This window comes from Gallinula chloropus (assembly GCF_964237585.1).
Source record: "Gallinula chloropus genome assembly, chromosome: 1".
Lineage (NCBI taxonomy): Eukaryota > Metazoa > Chordata > Aves > Gruiformes > Rallidae > Gallinula > Gallinula chloropus.
The window spans coordinates 189148979-189174734 of record NC_140085.1 but is presented as its reverse complement, the minus strand read 5'-3'; the positions used below and the strand labels follow the sequence as shown (position 1 = coordinate 189174734).

At 56.1% G+C, this 25756-nt stretch overlaps 2 protein-coding genes across 2 annotated transcripts; both read left to right on the top strand.

Annotated features, from left to right (window-relative positions):
• Window positions 1-540: 540 nt before the first annotated feature.
• On the top strand, window positions 541-13715 carry LOC311190450 (proteasomal ATPase-associated factor 1-like; the record flags this gene model as incomplete). The annotated part of the gene is made up of 12 exons (XM_084262365.1): window positions 541-587; window positions 678-718; window positions 1897-2000; window positions 2879-2968; window positions 4001-4099; window positions 5337-5487; window positions 7199-7393; window positions 8979-9070; window positions 10557-10672; window positions 11312-11394; window positions 12228-12310; window positions 13327-13715. 12 exons carry the CDS (start codon window positions 541-543, stop codon window positions 13402-13404), a joined length of 1179 nt encoding a protein of 392 aa, XP_084118491.1. The 3' UTR covers window positions 13405-13715.
• A 693-nt stretch (window positions 13716-14408) lies between these two features.
• On the top strand, window positions 14409-18632 carry LOC311190097 (dnaJ homolog subfamily B member 13-like; the record flags this gene model as incomplete). The annotated part of the gene is made up of 8 exons (XM_084261949.1): window positions 14409-14476; window positions 14764-14867; window positions 15151-15312; window positions 15817-15974; window positions 17203-17316; window positions 17500-17613; window positions 17711-17787; window positions 18479-18632. 8 exons carry the CDS (start codon window positions 14409-14411, stop codon window positions 18630-18632), a joined length of 951 nt encoding a protein of 316 aa, XP_084118075.1.
• Window positions 18633-25756: the final 7124 nt, after the last annotated feature.

Sequence of the window (25756 nt, the reverse complement as noted above, 5' to 3'; positions counted from 1 at the left end):
CAGGGCGTCCACTGGGTCCTCCTCCTCCTCAGTCTTCTCCAACGACGGAGAGTTCCTGGCGTGCCCGGGTCTCGCCATCGCTGAGCCAGGCTGGAGCAAGGAAGCAGGGTTTGGGGTGCTACCTTCCCCTTCTTTGGGGGCACAAATTTCCGGGTGCCCAACACCCCACCCGTGGGTGCTCAGCACCCTCCTCACCCCCCACCTGCCCTTTCGCCCCAGCACGAGCCGTGCACTTTCTATGCCACTCCCGCGGGGGTCCAGCACCGGCCCCCACGGCCCCCCTTTCCCTTTCCCTTCCCCTTTCATTGCCTGCCCCCTCCCCCTCCATTGCCTTCCCCGCGCCCGCCCCCGCCCCCGCCCCCGCCCCCCCATACCCCTCCCCGTGCCTACCCAGCGGCGCAGCGCGGCCCCTTTAAGCCCGGTGACGGGGCGGGGCGCGGCTGTGGAAGCGCCCGCTCACTGGCGGCGTCTTTCCCTTTGCGCTTGGTGGGGGGCGGCGGGCAGGCCGGAGGCGGCAGAGGCGGCGTTGGCCGCGCTGGGATGGCGGCGGCGCTGCGGGTGCAGAGCGACTGGAGCCGGGCGCTGAGGTGGGCGCGGCCCTCGCCGTCCCCTTCCCCCGCTCCCTTCTCTGCTCTCTTTCCTCCGGCTCCGCTCACAGCCGCTCTTCCTCTCCGCAGGAGGGACGAGGGTGAGGCCTGGCTGAGCTGCCGCAGCCCTGGTGAGTGCTGAGGCGGTGTGGGGGGGCTCAGGGGGTGGCGGGCTGGGGCGAGAGGAGGCACACGGGGACACAGCACGGGCAGTGCTGTCAGGGACCGCAGAGATGGTTGAGTCCCGCCCCCTGCCATGGGCAGGGACACCTCTCACCAGCCCCAGCTGCTCAAGGCCCCATCCAACCCAGCCTTGGACACCTCCAGGGAGGGGGCAGCCACCACTTCCCTGGGCACCCTGTGCCAGGGCCTCACCACCCTCAGAGGGAAGAATTTCTTCCCATTATCCAATCTAAATTTCCCCCCTTCCAGTTTAAACCCGTCCCCCCTCGTCCTGTGTCTCCCTGCCCTTCTGAAAAGTCCCTCCCCAGCTTTCCTGTAGCCCCTTCAGGGACTGGAAGGTGCTGTAAGATCTCCCCAGAGCCTTCTCTTCCCCAGGCTGACCCAGACCACCTCTCCCAGCCTGGCTTCACAGCAGAGGTGCTCCAGCCCTCTGATCATTTCCGTGGCCTCCTCTGGGCTTGTTCCACCAGTCCCATGTGCTGCTTACGTTGGGGACTCCAGAGCTGGATGCAGTATTCAAGAAATTAATTAGGTTTTTATCTAGTATAAACAGGGCAAGTGAATAGTTTTCAACTCTGTGCTCATGTTTTGTTCTAAAATCTGTCTCTAAGGGCTAAATTATATGAAATGCTCCAGGCTGGGTTGGTGTAAAGAATTGCAGCAAAATTCCTTTCAGGTCCAGCTGAATCCGTAACTTTTCCTTGTGTTTGTCAGGTTAATCAAGATCTTACTCACTTTTACAGTGCTAAACCCGAGGTTGAAACTAATAGCATTTACAGGATCCTAGAATCCCCTGGGTTAGAAGAGACCCTTGAGTTCACCGAGTCCAATCAGGGCCTGGTCCACCTCTAGATCATGTCCTTAAGCTCTTCATCTACACCCCTTTTAAATACCTCAAGTCTGGGGCTTAAGGGGGTGGAGGGGTGCTGTGGGTTAGGAGAGATGAGGGCAGTTGGGGGGCTGTGTAAGAAGGAGTGAGGGCGGTTGGGAGTGTTTCCTGTGTCTCAGGGAGGGCTGAGGGTGGTTGGGAGGGGTGCCCTGTGGTTTGGGGCGGGCTGAGGGGAAGATAAGCTGGGGAGGGGGTGGGGTTGAGAGGTGGCTGAGCTGATGGCTGTTCTCCCCACAGGGAAGCCCACCCTGTACGGCAGCTTGACCCGCCGTGGGCTCAGCACTGAGGGCGTCCCTGACATCGCTGCTTCCGAGGGCTTCGTGGTTGGGGAAGTCACCGAGGTGCTGGGGTGGGCTGGGGGATCGGTAACTGCCTTCTGTGTGTGAAGGGGTGGTACTGTTATACCAGCCAAAATAAGAGCCTAAAACTGTTTCCCAGTTCCCTGCATGGATTATCCAGCTGTCCTTGGCACCTCGCCTGTGCTGGGTCCTGGAGCTGGTCCGTAGCATCCGCTCATGAGTCTCCCTCTCTGGAGGTATTCAAGACCCATCTTGAGTTCCCAAGGTGAACTCAACTACAAGCCCCAAGCTGCTGTTCCCAGACTGCCACTGGTCACACACAGCCAAACTGGTGAGGTGGAACAGGTCTGGAACGAGGTGTACAGGGAAGGCAACAGCTCCCAGCAAAACAAAGTATATGGAGCAGGAGATCACCAGTATCTTCTCATGGAAGAACTTTTCCTGGTGAGGGTGAGGGAGCCCTGGGACAGGCTGCCCAGGGGGGTGTGGAGTCTCCTTCTCTGGAGATATTCCAGCCCTGTCTGGATGCCGACCTGTGCGCCCTGTCCTAGGGAGCTGCTTTGGCAGGGGGTTGGACCTGATGATCTCCTGAGGTTCCTTCCAACCCCTGGGATTTTGTGATCATGCTGGGGTCGTGTGTCCCATAATCTTAGCATCTCCTGACTTAGAAGGGACCCACATGGATCATAGAGTTCAACTCCTGGCTCTACACAGGCCCAGCCAACTCCTGTGGCCATAATGGCCATCACTTCCCACCCCAGGCTTTGTGTCTTGCAGCAGTAGAACGAAGCAAGCCCAACACTCTGCTTCATCCCTCCTCAGGCTCTTGAGAGACCACAGCCAGGTCCAAACCACAGTTCCACCTCGACAGCCTGACGGCCCTTCTAACTCTTCTTCTTCCCTTTTCTTCCCTCCTCTAGAAAAGCATTCTCATTTCTTGTCCACATGAAAATGCATCCACAAAGTTTCTGGCTCCTTACACAACTTTTTCCAGGATTCATCAGAAAAGTGTAAGTAACCTTGTGAAATGAGGTGGGGGGGAAACACATGGGACTGACCCCGAGCTTTCGCAGCGTGTCTCAGGCGTGTTGCATGCTTGGTCTGAGGGTTGACCAGCAGTGTGACTTCATATTTGAACTGGGTCATTAAATGTTATAGGATCAGAGAAACTTGGGGAAGTTGCTTGTGATTGGGAAAGCTGGAGAGCTGGGCAGGGAGAAACCAGGTGAGGTTTGATAAAAGCAAGTGGAGAGTCTTGCACTTGGGAAAGAATTGTACAGGCTGGGGGTGAGCTGCTGGAGAGGAGCTCTTCAGAGAAGGACTTGGAGGTCCTGGTGGGTGACAGGGTGGCCATGAGCCAGCAGTGTGCCCAAGGAGGCCAATGGGATCCTGGGGTGCATGAAGAGGAGCGTGGCCAGCAGGTCAAAGGAGGGGATCATCCCCCTCTGCTCTGCCCCGGTCAGGTCACACTTGGAGTGTTGTGTTCAGTTCTGGGCTCCCTGGTATAAAAGGGACAGGGATCTCCTGGAGAGAGTCCAGAGGAGGGACACGGAGATGATGAAAGGCCTGGAGCATCTCCCCTGTGAGGAAAGGCTGAGTGAGCTGGGGCTGTTCAGCCTGGAGAGAAGCAGCCTGAGAGGGGATCTGATCAATGGTTATCAATATCTGAAGGGTGGGACACAGGGGGACATGGCCAGCCTCTTCTCAGTGTCTGTGGGGACAGGACAGGGGGCGATGGCTTCAAGTTGGAAGTTTCTTGGGGTCCCTTCCAACCCAGACCAGTCTGTGATTCGATGATTCTTGTCCTTGTGTAAGGGTGTTAAGTGTTAGAAGAGCGTTACCAGGCTGGAACTGTGAAGCCGTGGTGATGGAAACTCTGCGAGGTGCTTTAAATCCCCCCAGCAGTGTATGTCTGGGGGTGACAGTAGCACCCGGGGATGTACTTAGCAGGTCTCCCCCAGCAAGGAATTAGGCTCTGGAGCAGAAAACCCTATGTAGGAGGTGACACAAAGCTAATGTTTGGTGTTTCCACCCTCCTGCAGGTTACCTGTCTCGACATTTCCAGCGGCGGTGGGCTCGGCGTGTCAACCAGCACAGATGGGACCATGAAAATCTGGCAGGCTGCAAATGGAGAAATAAGAGTAAGAGCATCTAGCTTTGATGTTGTGTGTTGGCTGTGACCTTAACAAAGTCCTTTGACCATGAATTCAGTCAGGCTACCCATACACTGTGGCCTAGGGAAGGTGGGAACCTGACTTTTGATTGCAGAGCTAATTGAAATTATCCACCTGGGAGGTTTGAAGTTCAATCTCTTGGAAAGCCTGACTGCTCCCAAGGGAAATGATGGCTGGCAATCCAGAGGGAAATCCCAGGTTGAAAACGAGAAAGGGTAGTTAGGAATGACAGCTCCTAACCTGTGTGCTGCAAGCCCTGAATTGGCTTCTGCAGTAGAGAAGAGGTGAGGAAAAAGACTCCTGCCTGTGATGAATTAACTGGGTCGTGGCTAGAAACACCGGTTACTGTGGTTCTTGTGCAGCTTGACCTGTCAGCTGCTTGTTTAGCAATGGATAAAGACATTTCACCCGTTCTTAGAACCAAATGTAGCATCCTTTGCTGTGTAATTAGCGACTCCAGCAGTGGAGGGAGGCACAAAGTGGACCTGCCAGCTCTGTGCCTGCCTCAAATTGAGATGAGTTCCCTTGCAAGAACCCAGACCCAGAGGATTTGAGCTTAATCCACTGCCCACGTGTGAACACCAAGTTTTAGAATCCCAGACTGATCTGGGTTGGAAGGGACCCCAAGGATCACAGAGTTCCAACCGCCCTGCCACAGGCAGGGCCACCAACCTCCAGGCCTGGAGCTACACAAGGGTGCCCAGGGCCCCATCCAACCTGGCCTTGAACACCCCCAGGTACAGGGCACCCACCCCCTCTCTGGGCAGCCCGTTCCAGCCCCTCACCACTCTTTCTGGAAAGAACTTCCCCCTAATATCTAATTTAAACCTCCCCTCTGTTAGCTTTAATCCACCCCCCTTGTCCTGCCATTAATTACCCTTTTAATAAGCCATTTCCCCTCCTGTTTATCTGCTTCCTTTAGGGAAGGGAAGGCTGCAGTGAGGTGCCCCCAGCTCCTTAAGTCTCTCTCCGTAGGGGAGGTGCTCCAGCCCTCTGATCATCTCCATGGCTCCTCTGACCCCTCTCCAACAGTCCCACATCTTTCTTGTGTTGGGGCCCCAGCTCTGGACACAGGACTCCAGCTGGGGCCTCCCGAGGGCAGAGCAGAGAGGGACAATCCCCTCTTCTCCAGTGTCACAGCTCAAGAGTCGCTCTGTGTAAGGGTGATAACAATGGAACTAGCACGTAGTTCTTTGTTTTCCAGAGACTGTTGGAAGGCCATGTGTATGATGTGAATTGTTGCAGGTTTTTTCCATCGGGCCTGGTGGTTCTGAGTGGAGGAATGGATGCCCAGCTAAAGATCTGGTCAGCAGAAGATGCCAGCTGCGTAGTAACATTTAAAGGTCACAAAGGAGGTACAGAGTGCTCAGGCTTTAAATACTGCTTCATCTGCCATGTGTATAACTGTTTTGTGCCTGAGGGGTAACGGTCAGTCACCAGCCTACTGGAACAGGCTGCCCAGGAGGGGAGAAGCCTCCCTTGTAAGGCAAGATAAGACAACCCCTTTTTCCTTTTTCTCCTTTGGATTTTGGGGAAATACTTTGACTCCTCCAAGTCTCAGGATGTCACCATGTGAAGATGCCCTGGCTGCAGGGCTAACCAAGGGTCAATAAAAGCTGGGACTTGGCTACAGAAGCCCAGCCAGAGGTAGATTTTGAGTGGCACGTGGCCAGGGCTGTGGGCTTTGGCTTCTGCCCCCTCAGAAATCTGAAATGCGTTTAAAAGATGTGCCGGTTCTGAGGATAAACCTGGCTGGAGCTGTGTGGAGCCAGGAGTTGGACTCGGTGATCCATATGGGTCCCTTCCAAGTCAGGAGATTCTGGGATAAACAGCTCTAGGGTGAGGCTGAAGGCCACTCTCTACAGGGCGATGACAGGAAGAGTTTCATCTAGTGCAGTCACTACAGATATTTCTATTTGAGTTCTGGGAGCTTGATAGAATCACAAGGCTGGAAAAGACCTTAAGATCATCAAGTCCAACCATTCCCATCCTAAGCACAACCATAACCCTAAGTACCTCATCTACCCTTTTTTTAAAACACCCCCAGGGGTGGGGACTCAGCCCCCTCCCTGGGCAGCCTGTTCCACAGCCCCACAACTCTGCCAGGGAAGAACTTTTCCCTCCCATCTGAGCTGACCCTGCCCTGGTGCAGCTTGAGCCAATTTCTCTTTGTCCCATCTCCTGTCCCCTGGCTGAAGAGACCATCACCCACCTCTCTGCACCCTCCTGGCAGGTCAGTGGAGGCACTGAGAAGGTCTCCCCTCAGCCTCCTGTTCCCCAGGCTCAACACCCCCAGCTCCCTCAGCTGCTCCTCAGATGATTTGCAAAGCATCAATTAAATCCTCTAACCATCATTTTTCAGATCCAGACTCAACATCCCCATGGTTAACTCTTTTGGGGATGTTAGCAACTGGAATGAACTGTGCTTCTGATGTTGCTGTAGCTGGATGATGTGGATGCTTCTTGCCCCACACAAGCCTTAGCATGATCCAGAGTTGGGCTGGGCTTGGACTTCTGTCCAAGTTAGAGGCTGATTTTGGAGCTGGAAACTCAGCTGTGGTATCAGCTCAGTCTGAGGCAAGGTGTTGCCAATTATTTTACTGGTGATTCATGAAGTCACAGAAGCATAGGGGTTGGAAGGCACCTCCAGAGCCCATTGGGTCCAACCCCCCTGCCAAAGCAGCTCCCTAGGACAGGTCACACAGGTCGGTGTCCAGCCGGGGCTGGAATATCTCCAGAGAAGGAGACTCCACACCCCCCGAGCAGCCTGTCCCAGGGCTCCCTCACCCTGACCATGAAAAGTTCTTCCACGATACTGGTGATAATCTGCCTTTGTGCCAGGTGATGGCTCCTGCTCCATATGCTTTGCTTTGCTGGGAGCTGTTGCCTTCCCCGTACACCTCGTTCCAGACTTGTTCCAGCTCAGCCAGTTTGGCTGCGTGTGACCGGTGGCAGTCTGGGATCAGCACTTTGGGGCTTGTAGCGGAGTTCACCTTGGGCAATGAGCTGCGGCGTCTGTCTGTCTTCCATGCTGTCTGTCTGACTGTGGCCTTTGCCTTGACACAGGTATTTTGGACACTGCCATTGTGGATCGGGGAAGAAATGTCCTCTCCTGCTCTAGGGATGGCACCGTGCTTCTCTGGGACTGCGGGAAATCCTCCTGCCTGGGTGTCATCGCTGACTGTGGCTCTCCTGTCAACGGCATCGCTGTGGGTGCTGCTGACAGCTCCCTCAACCTGGGCTCACCTGAAAAAGCTCCTAGTAAGGATCTTGCTCTTAAAAATTCGTATTTCTTCTCCTAGCCCAAACTGCTTAGGTTTGTCACCAATAATGCTGAGTGTGGGGCTTGCTTCTGTGCCCCTCCTATCTGGGGAAGGGACCCTGGGTGACCAGACCAGAGCACTCTGTTCCTGTGGAGGAGTTGAGCGTTATCAAGCAGGTTAAGACCGATTGAGTCTCTCTAATTGCTCCTGGGGTGTCTCAGTTACTGTTACACAGCCAGGGAATTTGAGTATTATAAAGGAAAAGCTTTATGTGGAGTGAACTGGAGACACATGGCTCTTTCCTTGTGGTGGTGTGGCTCTGGCTGGAGGCCAGACACCCACCAAAGCTGCTCTGTCAGTGCCCTTCTCAGCTGGACAGGGGGAAAATAGATATTGAGGGGCTCAGGAGTGGAGATAAGGGCAGGGAGAGATCATTCCACAATCAGCGTCACGGGCAGAACAGACTCAACAGGGAATAAAGGAGAGAGACTCTGGTTGATGGCACTGCCCTGCACCCCCAGTGACACCAGAGTCGGGTGATGAGAAGTGTGGCCAGATCTTAAAGCACCTCCCCCCACCCCTCCCTTGTCAGCAGACTGAGCTTTAGCCAGGATTTCACTCCCTTCTTCCCCAGATTGTGGCACGGGGAGGGTCAGGGACTGGGGGAATGGGGATTTGGGTCAGTTTCTCACGAGCTGTTTTCCTTCCTTCTTAGCTGGGGAGGGAGGGATGGGGGCATTCCTCACCCCCTCTCCCTGCTGCACTGTGGGGTCCCACCCACAGCAGACAGTCCTCCAGGAACTTCTCCCGACATGAATCCTTTCCTGTGGGGCTTGAGCTCCTCACCAAGTGCCTCAGCGTGGGTCCTTCCATGGGGAGCAGACCTTCAGGCCCACCCAGACTCCTCCAGCCTGGTCCCCTACAGGGTCACAAGCTTCCCTCCCTCCCACCCAGCAGACCTGCTTCGGTGTGGGTCTGTCTGTCCACAGGCTCCAGGTTTCACTGCCAGGAGCTTGCTCACACCTGGGATTCCTACGGGGTCACAGCGCCCTTCAGGTGTTCCCACCTGCTCCAGCACGGGATCGTCCATGGGCTGTAGATGGGATCTCTGCTCCCTGTCATCGTCCATGGGCTGTGGGGGGACACCCACTCCACCATGGGTTTCTCCAGGGGCTGCAGGGGCATCTTTCTCTCCGGCACCTGGGGTGCCTCCTCCCCCCTTCCCTGCCCTTGGTAGCTGCACAGCTCCTCACATCTCCACTCCCTTCTCTGGGGGCACAAAGCAGCTGCTTGAGGGTTTGTTTCTCCTCACTGTGGTTCCCAGAGATGCTGTGACCATCGCTGATGGGCTCGGCCTTGGTCAGCAACGACTCCGGCCTTGAGCCATCTGGTGTTTGCTCTGTGGGGCCTGCAGAGAGCTTCTGGCTGCTTTTTGGCAGCCCCCCTTCTCCATGAGAACCCAGCCACCCAAAACTGTGAGACTCAGGGTACAGAGTTAACGCCATTACGGGTTCAGCTGTCGGGTTTGGGTATCACCAAGGCTCATTCCGTCCCCCGCTGGAGTGAACTGATGTCTTTGTCAGGTGACCGTGAGGTTGGGACAGAAGGGAAAGTCCTGCTGCTGGCTCGAGAAGATAAGAAGCTTCAAGGAGTGGGACTGCAGAGCAGGCAGCCGGTAAGGGGACTCTCAGAGGTGTTTCCCTGGGGAAGGTGCTAGAAAATCCGCTCAGAGGCATCAGGCCTTTGGCTTCTGTTTCCTTGGGTTGGAAGCTGTGGGTTGTGTGGCTGTGCAGAGCACTGGGCTGAGGAATGAAACCAGGTTCAAAACAACCCAGATCAGTGAGGTGGTTAGTGTTAATCCTGTTCCTTTCCCCTGGTGAGGTCCCCCCCAGGCCACACAACGGGACAGAGCCAGGCCAGGTGGTGGTGGGGAGCTGATCCACCTGCCTTTGGGCTTGTGTGCTCCCCAGATATGCTCTAAACGAAACACCAGTACCACAAAGTGGTGCTGTCTGTGCTTCCCACTGGCCAGATTTATTTGAGAGGGGGGAGGTTAAGGATTAGGAATTGGCTCTGGAATTTAACCCAGGTACTGGGTTAAATGAAAGGCTCTTTAAACACTGGCCAGTAGATGTCACCGTGAGTGCAGGAACCGCAGGCTGCCTCCTGCATCCAGAGTGGAAAGCTGCTCTTGGTTCTGCCTGGTGTTTTAACCACGGTGTGAAGGGAACCTCAGGTGGTCAGCAGTCCATTGCTCTCCTTTTGGAGAGGGAAGATGGTGGTGAATGGAGTCACAAGTGGTGTTCCTCAGGGGTTGGTCCTCCAACCCACCCTCTTTAATATCTTCATTGATGATTTGGAGGAGGGAATTGTGTGCTCCTTCAGTAAGTTTGCAGATGACACCAAGTTAGGGGGAAGTGTGGATCTGGCAGAGGGTGGGAATGCCCTCCAGAGGGACCTGGGCAGCTTGGATCGATGGGGAGAGGCCAGTGGGATGGAGTTCAACACGGTGACACGACGGATCATGACGTGAGGAGGTCTCCCCTCAGCCTCCTCCAGGCTGAACACCCACAGCTCCCTCAGCCACTCCACGTAGGATCAAATCTCAGCCTTTTGGCTAAGAGTGTAGTGTCTCTTCTTATCAGTTTAATATCTGATACGTCCTTGATGAGAGGGTTTTATATTAAATGAATTTTTCGTCTTGGGAGTTGAACCCTGAATTTGCCTGTGGCAGGGGGGTGGGAACTTGGGGTCCCTTCCAACCCAGACCATTCTGTGATCCTGTGATTTGCCCTCCAGCCCCTTCCCCAGCCTGGTTGCCCTTCTCTGGACACATTCCAGGACCTCGGCGTCCTTCTTACGGTGAGGAGCCCAGAACTGGACCCAACAGTCGAGGTGCAGCCTCACCAGTGCCCAGTCCAGGGACACAGGATCATCGAGTCCAACCCCAGGATCCAGGAGCATTTCCTGACTGCGCCGTGTCTGCTGACTTGGCGAGACTGATCCTGGAGACCTGTTCTCCTGCCCATCTTGGAGCAGGGCTGAGGGGTTACTAACCTGGCTCTGGGTTTGCCAGTTTGTGCTGTGGCTCCTGGAACTTCTGGGTGTCCCGTGGCCTCATCTGTCAGTGTCTGACCCTTGCATTTGTTCTGTGTCCTCAGGTGTTCCTCTTCATCGGATCCGATGCGTTCAACTGCTGCACGTTCCTCTCTAGTACCTACATCCTAGCAGGGACTCAGGATGGGAACATCTATCAGCTGGATGTGAGAAATATTAGGTGAGTGTGTGCCAGGAGCTGGGAGTTAATGAACAACCAACATGATCTCCTACTGGAAGGCGACCTGCTCAGTAAAAGGATCATATAATCATAGACTGGTCTGGGTTGGAAGGGACCCCAAGGATCATAGAGTTCCCACCCCCTGCCACAGGCAGGGCCAACAACCTCCAGGCCTGGATCTACACAAGGTTGCCCAAGGCCCCAGACCAACCTGGCCTTGAACACACCCACGGATGGGCCACCCACCACCTCTCTGGGCAGCCTGTTCAAGAGGGCAAGGTGTGGATGTTGTCTACCTGGACTTAGTAAAGCCATTGATGCTGTTTGTTAGGGCACTCTCCTGGAGAACCTGGCTACTCAGGGCTTGGGTGGGCTTACGCTTCACTGGGTAAGAAAAAGAGCTGGATCCCCGGGCCCAAAGAGTTGTGGTGAATGGAGTTAAATCCAGTTGGTGGCCGGTCACAAGTGGTGTTCCCTGGGCTCAGTTCCCAGACACTCCTGGGTGATCACTGATCACACCCCCACGTCCTGCAGATGTTCCTCCTGTTATCTTCTAACCCTGAGCTCGTATTCACGCATTGGGGTGGGCTCCTGACTACAGCCTGTAACCACCTTCCTTGTTTCTTCTCCTCCTTCTAGTGCTCCAATCCAGGTGATCCATAGATCAGGAGCACCAGTGCTTTCGCTGCTCCCATACCGAGACGGATTTATCGCCAGCCAAGGTACCTCAAGTGTTCCCCTCTTCCAGTAGAAATTGTAGAAGCAAATTGAGGAGCTTTGTGCTCTTCGTTACCCTTTTACATATAAGCACAGTCTGTGTGGGCAGTGTGTCCCTGGCAATGAGTGAGGGGATGTAGCTGTGTTACATGGCTGCTGTTGGCATCATGAGTTCCGTTCCTCACCTTCCCTGTGTTCCTCCAGAATAGGGTCTGAGGGCGCCTCTCGGCTGCTAGAGCCTTTTCTCATCTCTCTGACATCTTCACAGCATGTTTCCCTCTGTACCCTGTGATCAGTGACCCTGTACTGGGCATTGGTGAGGCTGCTCCTCCAGTGCTGAGTCCAGTTCTGGGCTCCTCACCATCAGAAGGACATGGAGGTCCTGGAGCAAGTCCAGAGAAGGGCAGCCAGGCTGGGGAAGGGGCTGGAGGGCAAATCCTCTGAGGAGTGGGTGAGGGAGCTGGGGGTGTTGAGCCTGGAGAAGAGGAGGCTGAGGGGAGACCTTCTCAGCGCCTCCACTGACCTGCCAGGAGGGTGCAGAGAGGTGGGTGATGGTCTCTTCAGCCAGGGGACAGGAGATGGGACAAGGGGAAATGGGCTCAAGCTGCACCAGGGCAGGGTCAGCTCAGATGGGAGGGAAAAGTTCTTCCCTGGCAGAGTTGTGGGGCTGTGGAACAGGCTGCCCAGGAAGGGGGCTGCGTTGGACTTGATGAGCTTAAAGGTCTTTTCCAACCTCAGGATTCTGTGCCCAGGCCTTTTCACTGGGCCCACTGGAGCTGTCTGTAATTAAGAGCGTGGCTCACTTCACTAATCGCCCTGTTTTCCTTCCTCTGGCCAGGCGATGGAACCTGCTTCATCATTCAGCAAGACCTCGATTACATCCTGGATCTCACAGAAGCGGACTGTGACCCTGTGTACAAGGTGAGGGATGCTGTCTTATCACCCCAGGTAAGGGGTGTAGGGAAGCTTGATGCCAGGTAGCAGGCAGCTGCCCTTATCTCAGGACTTGGCAGCCTGCACCTCAGGTTCCTTCACACAGTTGCCTTTTAAGCTGGTTTCCCCCCCTCCCCCAAATAATCTAAATATTTGGCATAAACAAACCCTCTGGCCTCTTATCTGCATCATGCAGGAGCGATACCAAAGCAGCAGAGTAGCTTGGTTGTTGGAGCAGCTCTGGCAGAATTAACTGAGCTGTGAATTAATTGCTTGGAGGATCCTTGGGGGTAGAAGCAACAGCTGGCTGGGCACTGCTGCCTCTTCTCTTGCCCCCTGGTGACTCGGGACCCAAAAGCAGGCCTCTGGCTCCTGTGTTTCCGGACACCCCGCTGCCCTTGGGAGTGTGACACGGGTTCCCTCAGCTCTCAGCTTGGTGGTGCCAGTGGAAATGTGCTTTTGGTTTTAACCCACAGAATCACCAGGTTGGAAAAGTCCCTTAAGCTCAGGGAGTCCTGTCCTGTGCTGACCCAGATCTCTCAGTACCTCATCTCCCCATCTGTTAAACACCCCCTTGGGATGGGGACTCAGCCCCTTCCCTGGGCAGCCTGTTCCACAGCCCCACAACTCTGCCAGGGAAGAACTTTTCCCTCCCATCTGAGCTGACCCTGCCCTGGTGCAGCTTGAGCCCATTTCCCCTTGTCCCATCTCCTGTCCCCTGGCTGAAGAGACCATTGCCCACCTCTCTGCAGCCTCCTGTCAGGTAGCTGTAGGTGCTGAGAAGGTCTCCCCAACCCACTCCAGCTCTGCCAGCCAGTTTTCCCCCTTCTAAGTACCACTCCTGTGGAGGCTGAGATCTGACCCACACAACTCCTTGGTGTCTCACCCCCTTTTTGCATTTAACAGAAGAACCTCTGGAATCAATGCCAGAAACAGGCTGTTAGCTGTCACTTGAGCAGCAACTCTCCTTAAATCCCACTCACTTTCCCCTCCCTCTTTTTCAGGTAGCTGCTTGGGAGAAGCAAATTTACACGTGCTGCAGAGATGGCATAGTGAGGAGATACCAACTTTCTGACCTTTAGTTGCCTGGATCAGTGTGGAGTTGCACCAAAGTAACTCTTCCAAGCTTATTTTCTGGGGTGGTGTGTTTGAGGTGCGTGTGTAGAAGCTTCTGAGGCCTGTGGAATCTTCTGAGGCCGTTGGGATGAGCGGGCTCTGTACAGCTGTTTTTGGGGATGTTTCTTACTGTGGGACAACTTTGGATTTTTTTTTTTTTTTATTGAGTGGGAGAGAGGGGCTCTGAGGTGTCAGGGAGGGTCTTGTGCTGCCACACATCTTCTCACTGCTGGCATGGGGCGTGGGGGGTGTGTGTAAAATAATAAAATATATTGGATGTGGGGGTGACCTTATGGCAGAATGGCCTGAAATAAAGCAACTGCTTTAGTAACACCATGTGGGAAATACATTTTCACAGACTCACAGAACTGCAGGGGTTGGAAGGGACCTCCAGAGCCCATCGGGTCCAACCCCCCTGCCAAAGCAGCTCCCTAGGACAGGTCGCACAGGTCGGCGTCCAGACGGGGCTGGAATATCTCCAGAGAAGGAGACTGCACACCCCCCTGGGCAGCCTGTCCCAGGGCTCCCTCACCCTCACTGGGAAGAAGCTCTTCCCCAGATTGGTGTGGAACTCCCTGTGCTCCAACTTGAGGCCATCGCCCCTTGTCCTGTCCCCACAGACAATGAGAAGAGGCTGGCCATGTCCCCCTGTGTCCCACCCTTCAGATATTGATACCCATTGATCAGATCCCCTCTCAGGCTGCTTCTCTCCAGGCTGAACAGCCCCAGCTCACTCAGCCTTTCCTCGGAGGGGAGATGCTCCAGGCCTTTCATCCTCTCCGTGTGCCTCCCTCCTCTGGACTCTCTCCAGGAGCTCCAGGAAAACTCATTTTAAAAAGCCAAAGTGTTTTTAAAAGGAAATAGAAAGAACCCGCGGGCGAGGCGGGGCCCGGGGCGGGAGGGCAGAACTGCCCCTGCCGTGCTGCCCTGCGCGGCCCGGAAGCGCCGGGCTCCATGGCAACGGGACGCCATGGGGCAGAACTACTACGCCGTGCTGGGCCTGGAGCGGGGGGCCGCGGACGCCGACATCAAGAAGGCGTGAGGGGCTGCGGCCTGGCGGAGAGGGGAGCCCCAAGGCCGGCCGGCGCTGGGGGGGTGCGGGACGGGGGTGTTGGGGATGGGGGAAGCCCCGTGTGTCTCCGCAGCAGGGCCCTGAAGTGGGAGGTGGGGAGGAGGGAGGGGCCTGGGAGAAGCGGCAGGGCCACAAATCCTGGGAGAAGGAGGGAGGGAGCAGCCGGGGCTGGGGGTGTCCTGTCCCCGCGTCCCCGCCCCCCCAGGGCTGGCTGGCTGCAAGGCTGGCTTTTCCCTTCTTTTCCCCTCCATAGCTATCGGAAACTGGCCTTAGAGAATCATCCATTCAAATGCAAGGAGCCCTGGGCACCGGAGAGGTTCAGGCAGCTGGCAGAGGCCTATGATGTGCTCAGCGACCGTAAGTGTGGGGACAGTCCCTGCCCCTGGGTCTGGGGGGGGGGGTGGGCCTGGCAGTGAGACGCCTCTGCTCCGGCCAGAGGTCTAAGCCCCCTGTCATTAGCACCCTATGGAGGTGGCATCAGCCCTTGAGCCCCAGCAGCTGGCAGCTCTTCCTGCTGCCATCCCACTTGGAGAGGGATGGAAGCCCTTCTCCAGCCTCTTCCCGATCACAGCCTGGATCTCAGGCTCTTCCCCTGCTGTGGGAGACCATGGCCGGTGCTGACTCCTCCTTGTTCCCTAAGCCATGAAGAAAGGGATCTACGACAAGTATGGAGAAGAGGGTCTCAAAGGTGGCATCCCCTTGGAGTTTGGGGACGAGAACCCCTGGAGCGTGGGCTACGTGTTTCACAACAACCCTGACAAAGTCTTCAGGGAGTTCTTTGGTGGAGACAACCCCTTTGCAGGTAGGTGGGGGTGACACTCTCCTAACACATGAGCATGTGGCTGTGAAGTTTAACAGGGGCAAGTGCTGCATTCTGCCCCTGGGAAGGGGTGACTCTGGCTGCACACCCAGGCTGGGGGATGAGACACTGGAGGCCAGTCGTGCTGAGAGGGGTTTGGGGGAGTCTTGGTTGATAGCAAGTTACCCTTGAACCAGCAGCATGTGCAAGCAGCCAGGAGGGGCAACCACATCCTGGGGTGCTCTGACTTGACCTGTGTGGAGCCAGGGGTTGGACTCGATGGGCCTTATGGGTCCCTTCCAGCTCAGGAGGTCCTGGGATTCAAAATAAACACACTCCTAGGGAAAGACCACTTCAGCTGGAGCGGGAATGTGGTCACAAGCAGAAGGAGATGAGAGGTTCCTGTTTGCCTGGCATCCTTGGGGTGCTCCGTGATAAGGAGACCCCAGGGGACTCCCCGACCTCTGGTCAGAGTGAGGTGACCCCCTGCTCTGCTCACTCACCCAGAGTTCTTTGACAAGGATGGCTCGGAGCTGATCCTGCCCTTCGGAGGGCTGCGAGGAAGAGGAGCGATGAAGCAAGACCCCCCGATCGTGCGGGATCTCTACCTCTCCCTTGAAGACCTTTTCCATGGCTGCACCAAGAAGATTAAGATCTCCCGTAGGGTGGGTGGAGGTGGGGAGCTCAGCAGGGGGAGGAATTTGGGTCTGGACTCTGGCTGTAGGATGTTTTGGTGGCAGAACCTGAGGTTTTAGAGCTGGTCCTGCTCAGGGGGCTTGGCAGACCCCGGCACTCCGCATCTGTGCTGTGCCACAGAGAGGAATCTGAACCAGACTGAGCACAGATGCTGGAAGGATCTGAGCTGGTACCCTCCTCCTCTGGCTGGAGATGGGGAAATCAGCAGGAGGGGATGATGTAAAAGCTGATGGGAACAAGGGGCTTATTTTGGAGAGGGGACACAGCATTACCTGGGCAACCACAGACTCATTTTCCCTTGGGGCTGCATCTCCTTCATGCTGTCAGCAATCTGTATCCCTCTTCCTGCTGTCACCATCTCCTGGTTCCAGCCCTGAGTGTCTCCTGCTCAGTCTGACTCCATTTGTCCCTGCCATGCTGTGGAGTTGGAGCCACCCTCACTCTCCTCTGCACCGGCTTGAACGCAGCTGGATGAGCAGAGCAGCTGTGACCCCCTCTCCGTGCTGTCCCTCAGGGTGTCACAGCCCTGAGGAGCAGGACTTGGGGGCACCAGTGGGTGAGAAACTGGCCATGACCTGTCACTGTGCGCTGGCAGCCCAGAAAGCCCCCCCTGTCCTGTGCTGCATCCCCAGCAGCAGGACCAGCAGGGCTGGGAAAGGGGGATTCTGCCCCTGTGTTTGGGGGTCCGCAGGACAAGGAGGACATGGAGCTGTGGGAGCCAGTCCCCAGGAGCCCCAGAGATGATGGGAGAGCTTGAGCCCCTCTGCTCTGGAGCCAGGCTGGGAGAGCTGGGCTGGCTGAGCCTGGAGGAGAGAAGGCTGCTTCTGGGGAGAGCTCCCAGCCCCTTCCCATCCCTCAAGGAGAGCTGGAGAGGGGCTGGTGCCCAGGGCAGGGAGGGCCGGGCCCAGGGAAATGGCCTTGAGCTGCAAGAGGGCAGCTGGAGAGGGGCTGGGGGGCAGAAATCCTTCCCAGGGAGGGGGGAGGCCCTGGCACAGGGTGCCTGGAGAAGCTGGGGCTGCCCCTGGCTGCGTCTCAGGGTTCAAGGCCAGGTTGGATGGGGCCTGGGGCACGCTGTGCTGGTGGGGGTGTCCCTGCCCGTGGCAGGGAGGCACTGGGGGGGGAATTGGAGGTCCCTTCCAAGCCAACCCAGTCTGTGATTCTCTGAGCCAGCTCTTCTGATCCCCTCATCTCCCCCAGGTGATGAATGAAGATGGTCAGACAAGCACCATGAGAGAGAAAATCCTGACGATCGAGGTGCAGCCGGGGTGGAAGCGGGGCACTCGCATCACCTTTGAGAAGGAAGGAGACCAGGTAATGGTCATGGTGGGAAGTTCTGGGCCGGGTTTCCTCAGGACCAACCATCTCTCCAGGCCATGGGCACTTTGTCACATGGCTCCCAGCACAATTCCCTGGTCCTGATAGAAAACCATTTGGTTTCTAGCAAACCATCCCCAGGTGTCTTTTCAGTTTGGGTTTTTCTCCCCTTAATTTTAGGGCCCAAACATCATCCCATCTGACATCACCTTTGTTGTCCAAGAGAAACTCCACCCGAGGTTTCAAAGAGTCAACGACAACCTCACCTATGTCAGCACCATCACCTTGGGAAAGGTAAAGAGCCAAGGGAGGCAACGGGGCCAAGCCCAAACCTCTGCTTTCCCTCTGGGGCTGCAGGTGCAGCTCTGAGTCCCACTCCTGTGCCTTGCAGGCCCTCATCGGCTGCACGGTGGACGTGAAGACGCTGGACGGGCGGCTGCTCAACATCCCCATCAACGACATTGTGGAGTAAGTGCTGCTGGGCAGATGGATGGCTGGGCTGGGTGGCCAGATGGGGCCTTTCTGCAGAGCTCGGTGGCCAAGGAGATGAACAGGCGCTCGGGAAGAATCACAGACTCACAGAGTCACAGGGTTGGAAAAGCCCTTTAAGCCTCAGCCTCCTCTTCTCCAGCTCCCTCAGCCGCTCCTCAGAGGATTTGCCCTCCAGCCCCTTCCCCAGCCTGGTTGCCTATTTCTGACTGGCCACCCGGGCACACTGCTGGCTCATGGTCAGTCACCCACCACCCCCAGGTCCTTCTCTGCCTGACAGCTCTCCAGACAGTCTCCCCCAGCCTGTAGCACTGCTCGGGGTTGTTCTGTCCCATGTGCAGCACTCCAGCCTGTTCAGATCCCTCTGAAGAGCCTCCCTACCCTAAGGCTGATCAACACTTCCTCCCAGCTTAGTGTCATGACCTCAGGATTGACCTGGAAAAAGGTGGGAAAGGCAGTGAGGTGAGGGCTGGGTGGTAGAGCCCACAGGGCACGGGACGTGGGGCTGTGAGGCTGGAGGAGGACGGGCCGTCAGTTGAAGCTGGAGGAGCAAAGTGACCTCCAGAAACCCCCTGAGAAGCGTGCATGGGGCTCTGTGCCGTGACACGTGGCTGTGGGCTCCAGGCCAGGATTGTCCTGTGGCTCCTCAGCCCCTTCCTTTGCTTTGCAGCCCCAAGTACTGCAAGGTGGTGCCAGGGGAGGGGATGCCGCTGCTCCACAACCCCAGGCGCAAGGGCGACCTCCTCATCTACTTCAACATCTGCTTTCCCAAGAACCTTACAGCTGAGCAGAAACTGCTCTTGCAAAGGGCTCTCCTCTCCTAGGGGACAATGTCCTTCCCCTTCCCCTCTCACCGATAAAGTGCTGGAGCCAGCACTGTCACAGGCCAGAGCTGGGTGCAGCCCTGGGATCCTTGAGGCTGTTTCTCCCGTCTCTCAGCTCCACCTTGTTTTCCCAACATGGTGCCAGCCTGCAGCAACCCAGAGGGTGATGGAGGATTCTTGTGGGGAGGGGGGGAGCAGGGGGGCTTGCAGTACTCCCAGCACAGCTCATGCATGAGGACAGGGAGGGTTTGGGCGTGCGGGGGTGGCAAGGGGAGTACTGGGGGGTAGGGGAAAAGATTTACTCCAAGCCTCGCTGTAGCCATGACAACGGTTGGGCTCTGGCAGATGTGATCCCTGAGGTGCCTCCAGGATGGTGGCGATGGCCTCAGGCGTTGGGCTCAGGAGGGGACCCCCTGCCCATGGCCATTGGGCCCCATTTCAGCTGCTCATAGGTGAGGAATGTCACAAGGCTCCAGGACCTGAGCAGCAGGAACCTTCCAGAGTGTCTGGGCTCAGGATGTCCTGTCCCATCTTCCTCCACTCCAGCAGCAGCTGCGTTTTGGAAGAGGATGGACAAGGGTGGCAAACCCCTTGTAGAAAGCCTCAGGGTCCGCCCCCTCCCCCCTCCCCCATGTTGGAGCAGGGCCAAGGCGCTGCAGCTGCCACCGTCCCCATCCTGCCCTGAGCTCAACTTAACCACCTCCATGGGGGGAGGAGGCAGCAATGGTTTTTGGGGTGCCTGCTCCCTGGTTCTCCCTGTCCATGGACACGGCGGGGGGTGACAACTCAGTCTTGGGGTGGAGAGAGGGGTGGGGGCTGTCTGCTGCAGGTGCCACGGCCCCCACAGGAGGCAGGGATGGAGGTTGGGGTCCCCACCTGAAGGGATGAGGGGTGTGGGTGAGGCCTGGAAACCCCTAGAACCCCACTTGGGGCTGGCGGGGCAGGGCAGTTAGGAGAGAATTGGGGGACTCCCCAAGGCAGCTGGAGGGGACAGGGTGCTCCACAGGGAGAGTGGAGGGCTGGGGCGGGGGGTCTGACACAGGATTGGGGTGTCCCAGGAGCAGACACAGAGCAGACCCTGTGCAAGGACACAGAGAGGCAGGGGGCTGGGCTGGGTGTGGCCATCGCTGTGGCATCAAGGCTGCACAGCCCACTTCAGGTGACTGGTCTCTTCTAAGGGCAGTGGGGGTGCCTCCCACCTGGAGTGGGGGGCAGTCGCTCTTTGCGCCCACATGTGGCAAGTCTGGCCAGGGACTTGCACCTCTGGCTGCAATGTTTTTCCTTTTTCCCTTCCCCTTCCCTCTTCCCCTTCCCTCTTCCCTTCCCCTTCCCCTTCCCCTTCCCCTTCCCCTTCCCCTTCCCTCCCCTTCCCTCACCTCCCTGCCTCTCCCCTCCCCGCCTCTCCCCAGTCATCCCCTTTCCCTTGGCCATTCCCAGGGGCACACCCAGGGTTGGGAGAACACCTCTAAACCCCCATGAGAGGCACAGGAGCCCCAAGCTCTGCTGTGACCAGGCCCCATAGGGGCAGTTTATTGGAAGCAGCAGGCAGGAATAACAGGAATCACTGTGGAAAACGCTGGGAAATGTTGCTTTTGCAAATTGAAAAGGGTTATTGTATTTTCTGCAGAAGAATTTAGGATATATAGAAACTCTTGGTAACTGAACAAAACTGAACTTTATTGGTGTACACAGCTGTAACAACAATAGAAACCAGCCACAACCAAAACCAAAACCAAAACAACAAGAGCTCCTCACAGTGCATAGAATTCTATCGTGCGGCATCGTTCACACATCGCCACGGCATCTGCAACCCTGCGACAAGAAGCATGGGGCCTCTGCCTAGAAGGAAAGCGATAACAGAACAGGAAAACCTTGATTCTTTCTAAACCAACTATCTGAGTTTGAAGAGACCTCTCAGTCTCAGCAACACCCACCTCTCTGGTTGCTGCGGGAGGTGAAACCGCACATGTTGGGTAGGCTGTGATGACCTGAAAGTCTAATAGCAGGGGAACAACACACCACTATAGCCATAGCAAGGACATTGTCCCTGCTGCCTGGCTAGAGTGCTGTAGAAAGGAAGCTCACGCATACGTGAATCCAGTGAACCCAGTATTTCCACCATGATGATGGTGCATGACAAAAAAAAGAAGACTCCAGCCGGTTTTGACCAGGCCTGGAGACCCACCTAAAGCTTAATTTGCTAAGTAATGGGTGATGGGGTGGGAAAGCTGTGGACTTATGTCTCCACATTGCTGAAATGTTGCATTAAGACACTTGTAAAGGGTTAAGGAATAGCTTGAAGTGCCACAGTGGTGACCTCCTATAAACAATGCCTCCCTTGAACGACTCTGCCTCACTGATAAAGAAGAAACACCAAGTGGGACATAAGTTTGAGCCTAACACCATATTTTAAGTAACTTACACACTCAAGGACTATGTGCTCTGTGGAAATAAAATGACTTGTTTGACAAGTTCCAGTACCCCCCTCCTCCTTATCTGTTCATGAATTCCGTGCTTGTCTCTAATGGGTCACAAATGCAGGCAAAGCATTTCATTGTAACTAGTTCAAGCTCCCCCTTGTCCTTGAAGGTACACAAAACCTGCTGAAACCCAACTTGGAGTTGGGATCAGAGTCAAGGGGTAACTGAGTCTGCGCAAGACCGAAGGTTACTTGCGGTGAGGAAGAGGAGCCATCTGACTTCATCTCCACGACCCTCAACAACCACCATCAAACAGCAGTGCGCAGGCGCAGTGGGGAGGAGTTGATGGAAATCACTTCTTGGAACTCATTTTAATACAAAGCAGGACAGGTTATGAATATGTATACGTGTATCAGGTAACCTAATGATATTTGAATAAGGATGTGGTATAAAAGTGCTACAAACTGACCACAGCTGTGCCTACTTCGTTAGGTCACCTGCTCTTGCAAGAATGTATAATAAATTACTGTTTCACTAATGTGTCTACCTCAAGTCCTTTCTTTAGGACCATTGGCATTTCCCCACTCTCCCAAGCCTGGGGAGTTTTGATTCCTGCTTCTCAAGGCATCACCATCAGGACGAGCCGACAATCGGGGTAACAAAAGCAAGGGTGGAAATCAAAGCACCTTCATTCCTTCATGGCAAATGTAAGACCGTTGCTCCAGCAGGATTTTCCCACCTAGCGACCTGTCCTCAGAGATCAGTGGAGGATGGGTGAGAAGAAAAATGCAAACACGTACGGCAACGCCTGACAGATACTCTCCCAGCTTTGATAGCCTGCAGGCTCAGGCGCCTGCTGACCAAGAGGCCTTTAACAGCCTCCGGTGTCTTTTCATCTACTAAATGGTCTAACAATCTTTAAAATCCACAAGAGCTTTCTACACCTTCAAGTTCTTGCCATTAGGACTTCCCAAGGCATTTCTTGTGGACATGTCACCTGAAAATGTATTAGATGACACATTCTACCTGAAAGGAACAGCAAATCTTTTCCTCTTCACCTTCTGCAGATCACTCAGGAGTTTAAAAACCTAACACAGGCCCTCACCTCTTCACCAGCTACAAACTCGGTTAAGGGAAAGGTTCTCAAGACCTCTCCTCATGCTTTCACACTTCTCTATCTTTTCCAGCTTTTCTAAACCCTGAGACCAGCACTGAAGAGTGCTGAAAAGAGAGATCTACAGAGACTGCCATCTACGGTCCCTTCCCTTCCCAGTAAATTCTACAGTACAGTTTGCACGTTGGTAACTCCTGAGCATCACATTTCTAACTCTAAGGTCTTGCTCCTCAACAACAGACAGTTACAGCTTGGGTCCTCCTCTTTCTCTCCCTTGCACATCTCACCATCAGGCCAAGGGGGATGGAGTGAAGCTGAAGAAGGGAAGGATAGGTTGGATATTAGGGGGAAGTTTTTTACAGAGAAAGTGGTGAGGGGCTGGAACAGGCAGCCCAGAGAGGTGGTGGGTGCCCCATCCCTGGAAGTGTTCAAGGCCAGGTTGGGTGGGGCCTTGTAGATACAGTCCTGGAGGTTGGTGGGCCTGCCTGTGGCAGGGGGTTGGAACTTCATGATCCGTGGTGAAGTGCTTCCCACTCTTGGTCCTTTCCAACCCAGACCATTCTATCATTTGATGAGTCTATGATTCTACTTTAAGAGGACTTGAACCTTAGGAGGTCAACCTGCTTCCACCAAACAGCTAAGACATCCCTGAAATCAGCTATGTATTCTACTAGCAATAATTGAGAGACTGGCATAACCAGTGTGCATGTCTTGTAAGCAGAACCACCTGAGCTGCTGCCAGCCTCTCTACGTGTGCTTCACAAGGCCTGGGGGTGACACTGCGAAGAACAAGGCGAAGAACACGTTTCCCAGCTCCTGATCTGCCGCTGGCTTTGTGGCTGGGAATCCCCTGGGTCACCCCCCATCTGCAATGTTGGAGCAATAAATATTTTTCTGTTCCTAATGCTGTGGTCCATCCATCCATCCATCCATCCATCCATCCATCCATCCATCCATCCATCCATCCATCCATCCCCCAACCTTTCCCTCTATCCCTTCCTCCCTCCCTCCCCTGGTTTGGGTGCGAGCCCCTTAGTGCCCGACCCCTGCGAGCACAAGCTGGCCTCAGGCACCGCTGGCACCCCAAAAAGTGGGGTGGAGGTGGCTGGTATCCCAGTGGGTGTGCTGGTGCCTGGGGATGTGGGTGGGCTCGGAACGGGGCCAGCAGCACCCACAGGGGACCCTCACCCAGGCCCCCGAATGCTGAGCAGCGTCTCAGGGGCTGCAGTGGAGATAGGCCCTGAAGCCCCGAGGCTCGACCCAGAGGCCCTGAAGCAAGGCTGACCTCTAGATGAGTCTCACACCCCAGCACCGTGTTCCCTCCACAGCGGTCGGGATGCCGCTGTCTCTCTCTTCACATCTCTCTCAGATGGGCTTTCACCAAGGCCCGCTACTCCTTCCCCGAGCCCTGGCCCGGTGCCATGGAGGAGCTGGAAGCTCTCAAGCCATCGCCAGCCCTCCAGACCCATCAAGATCCTGAGGGACTGGGGACAGAGCCAGGGCCAGCCCTTCACCAAGACTTCCCACTGGATCTGCCACTGGAGACTGACCAAGAGCAGGGCCATGGACAGGTCTGGGACAGGCCATGAGCAGCACGGACATGGAGCCTTCTCCTAGCAGACACCCAGCCATGGACATGGACAAGGAGTAGCTGGTCCTCGAGGTCATCCACACTCTGTGCAGCGTGGAGCGAGAGTGCTACAAGGAGCTACAGGCGTCTCTGGTCCTGTGGCAAGGGGCTGCAAGGGGAGCCTGCAGTGTGATCCCACTTGGGGATCCCTCCCTCCAACCAATAGGAAGAAGGTGCTTGGCCAGATGAGTCTGCTGAAGCCCAGGCTGTGTCCCCGGTGTCTTGGAGAGGAGCAGCCAAGGCTGGACAAGGCTGCAGGGGAGGACTCAGTGAAGCAGGAAAACACATGTGATCCCCTGTGCGCCCAGCACCACCATAAACAATACCTGCTGAACAGCCACCAAGGCTGGGGAGTTTTGATTCCTGCTTTTCAAGGCATCACCCTCAACTCGGAGTCCTGTGCCAGTTGTGATTTTTGGCTGGCAGCCCCTGTACCCAGCTCCCAAGGAGATGCCCTCAAAGTTTCTGCCCCCCGGGAGATGCCGTGGGCAGCCTGTCCTTTCCAGCCCCCCCAAATGCCTTTTTCTTTTCTTTTTCATAGCTTTGTTCCATGGAGGCAGCATCAGAGCAGCCTCTCACTCCTGAAGAGCACCTTCCCCACCCCCACGCGGCTTCTCACGAGAGAAATTCTGCCTTCCCCGTTCCCCCCTCCCACCCCAATCCTCTCCTGTGGAACATGAGGTTATCACGCTGGAAGGACGGGATGCCATGCGGAGGGACCTGGAGAAGTGGGCCCAGGGGAACCTCATGAAGTTCCACAAGGACAAGTGCAGGGTCCTGCCCTTGGGTCGGGGAAATCCTCACTGTCAATCCAGGCTGGGAGAGGACGTGGTAGAGAGCTGGTGAGAGGTGTCCCTGCCCATGGCAGGGGGTGGGACTCAATGATCTTTGAGGTCCCTCGCAGCCCTGAGCAGTCTGTGACCATTGCTGGAAAAGCTTTGGGACAGCACAGGGAAGGACACAGAGTAGAAATCCGTGGTAGGGCTGTTGCAGAGCCGAGCCTCAGCTTGGGTACCCCAAGCGCTCCCAGTTTGGGCTATTTTGGACCGGAAACACCCATCTGTCCCCAGAAGCATCCCCTCCCCCTGATGGCACAGACAGAAACGAGCCCTTTGGCCACCAACAGATTTAATTCCCCAGTGCTGCTGCCAGAAAATCGGGGTCAGGGGTGTGTGGCTGCCCCCCACACCTGGGCCACTGGGGGTGGGCTGGGTGACAGCACCAGCACCAAAGGTCCCCAGTGATTTCAGTTCCCAGGTGGTGAAACAGGGTGGGCTTGGTGTGAGCCAGGTGCTGCTCCACGGGGCTGGGTGTCACGCTGCCGGCGTGCCATGCACTCGCCGAAAGCACGGACCTGGGGCTGGCAATGGCGCCAGTCCTGCCGCGCCGCCATGCAGTCCTGCAGCTCCCGGTGCTGCGCGGCGCAGCCCGTGCGTGAGATCATGGCGTCCACTGGGTCCTCCTCCTCCTCCTCAGCCTTCTCCAACGATGGAGGGTTCCTGGCGTGCCCGGGTCTCGCCATCGCTGAGCCAGGCTGGAGCAAGGAAGCAGGGTTTGGGGTGCTACCTCCCCCTTTTTTGGGGGCACCCTCCCGCCCTGCCCCTGTGGGTGTCCTCATGCAACCCCAGGAGGAGCTCAGCACCCCTCACACCCCATGCACCCTACCGCCCACTCATGGGGGCCCAGAACCTTCCCAAACCCACGGGTGCCTATCTCCCCTACTCCCACCCACGGGTGCCCAGCAACCTCCCAAATCTAGGTGTGCCTGTCTCCCCTGCCCCTGTGCCCCCTACACAAATTTCCGGGTGCCCAACACCCCACCCGTGGGTGCTCAGCACCCTCCTCACCCCCCACCCGCCCTTTCGCCCAGGCACATGCTGTGCACTTTCTATGCCACTCCCGCGGGGGTCCAGCACCGCCCCCCACGGCCCCCGCATACCTATCCCTCTCCCTCTCCCCC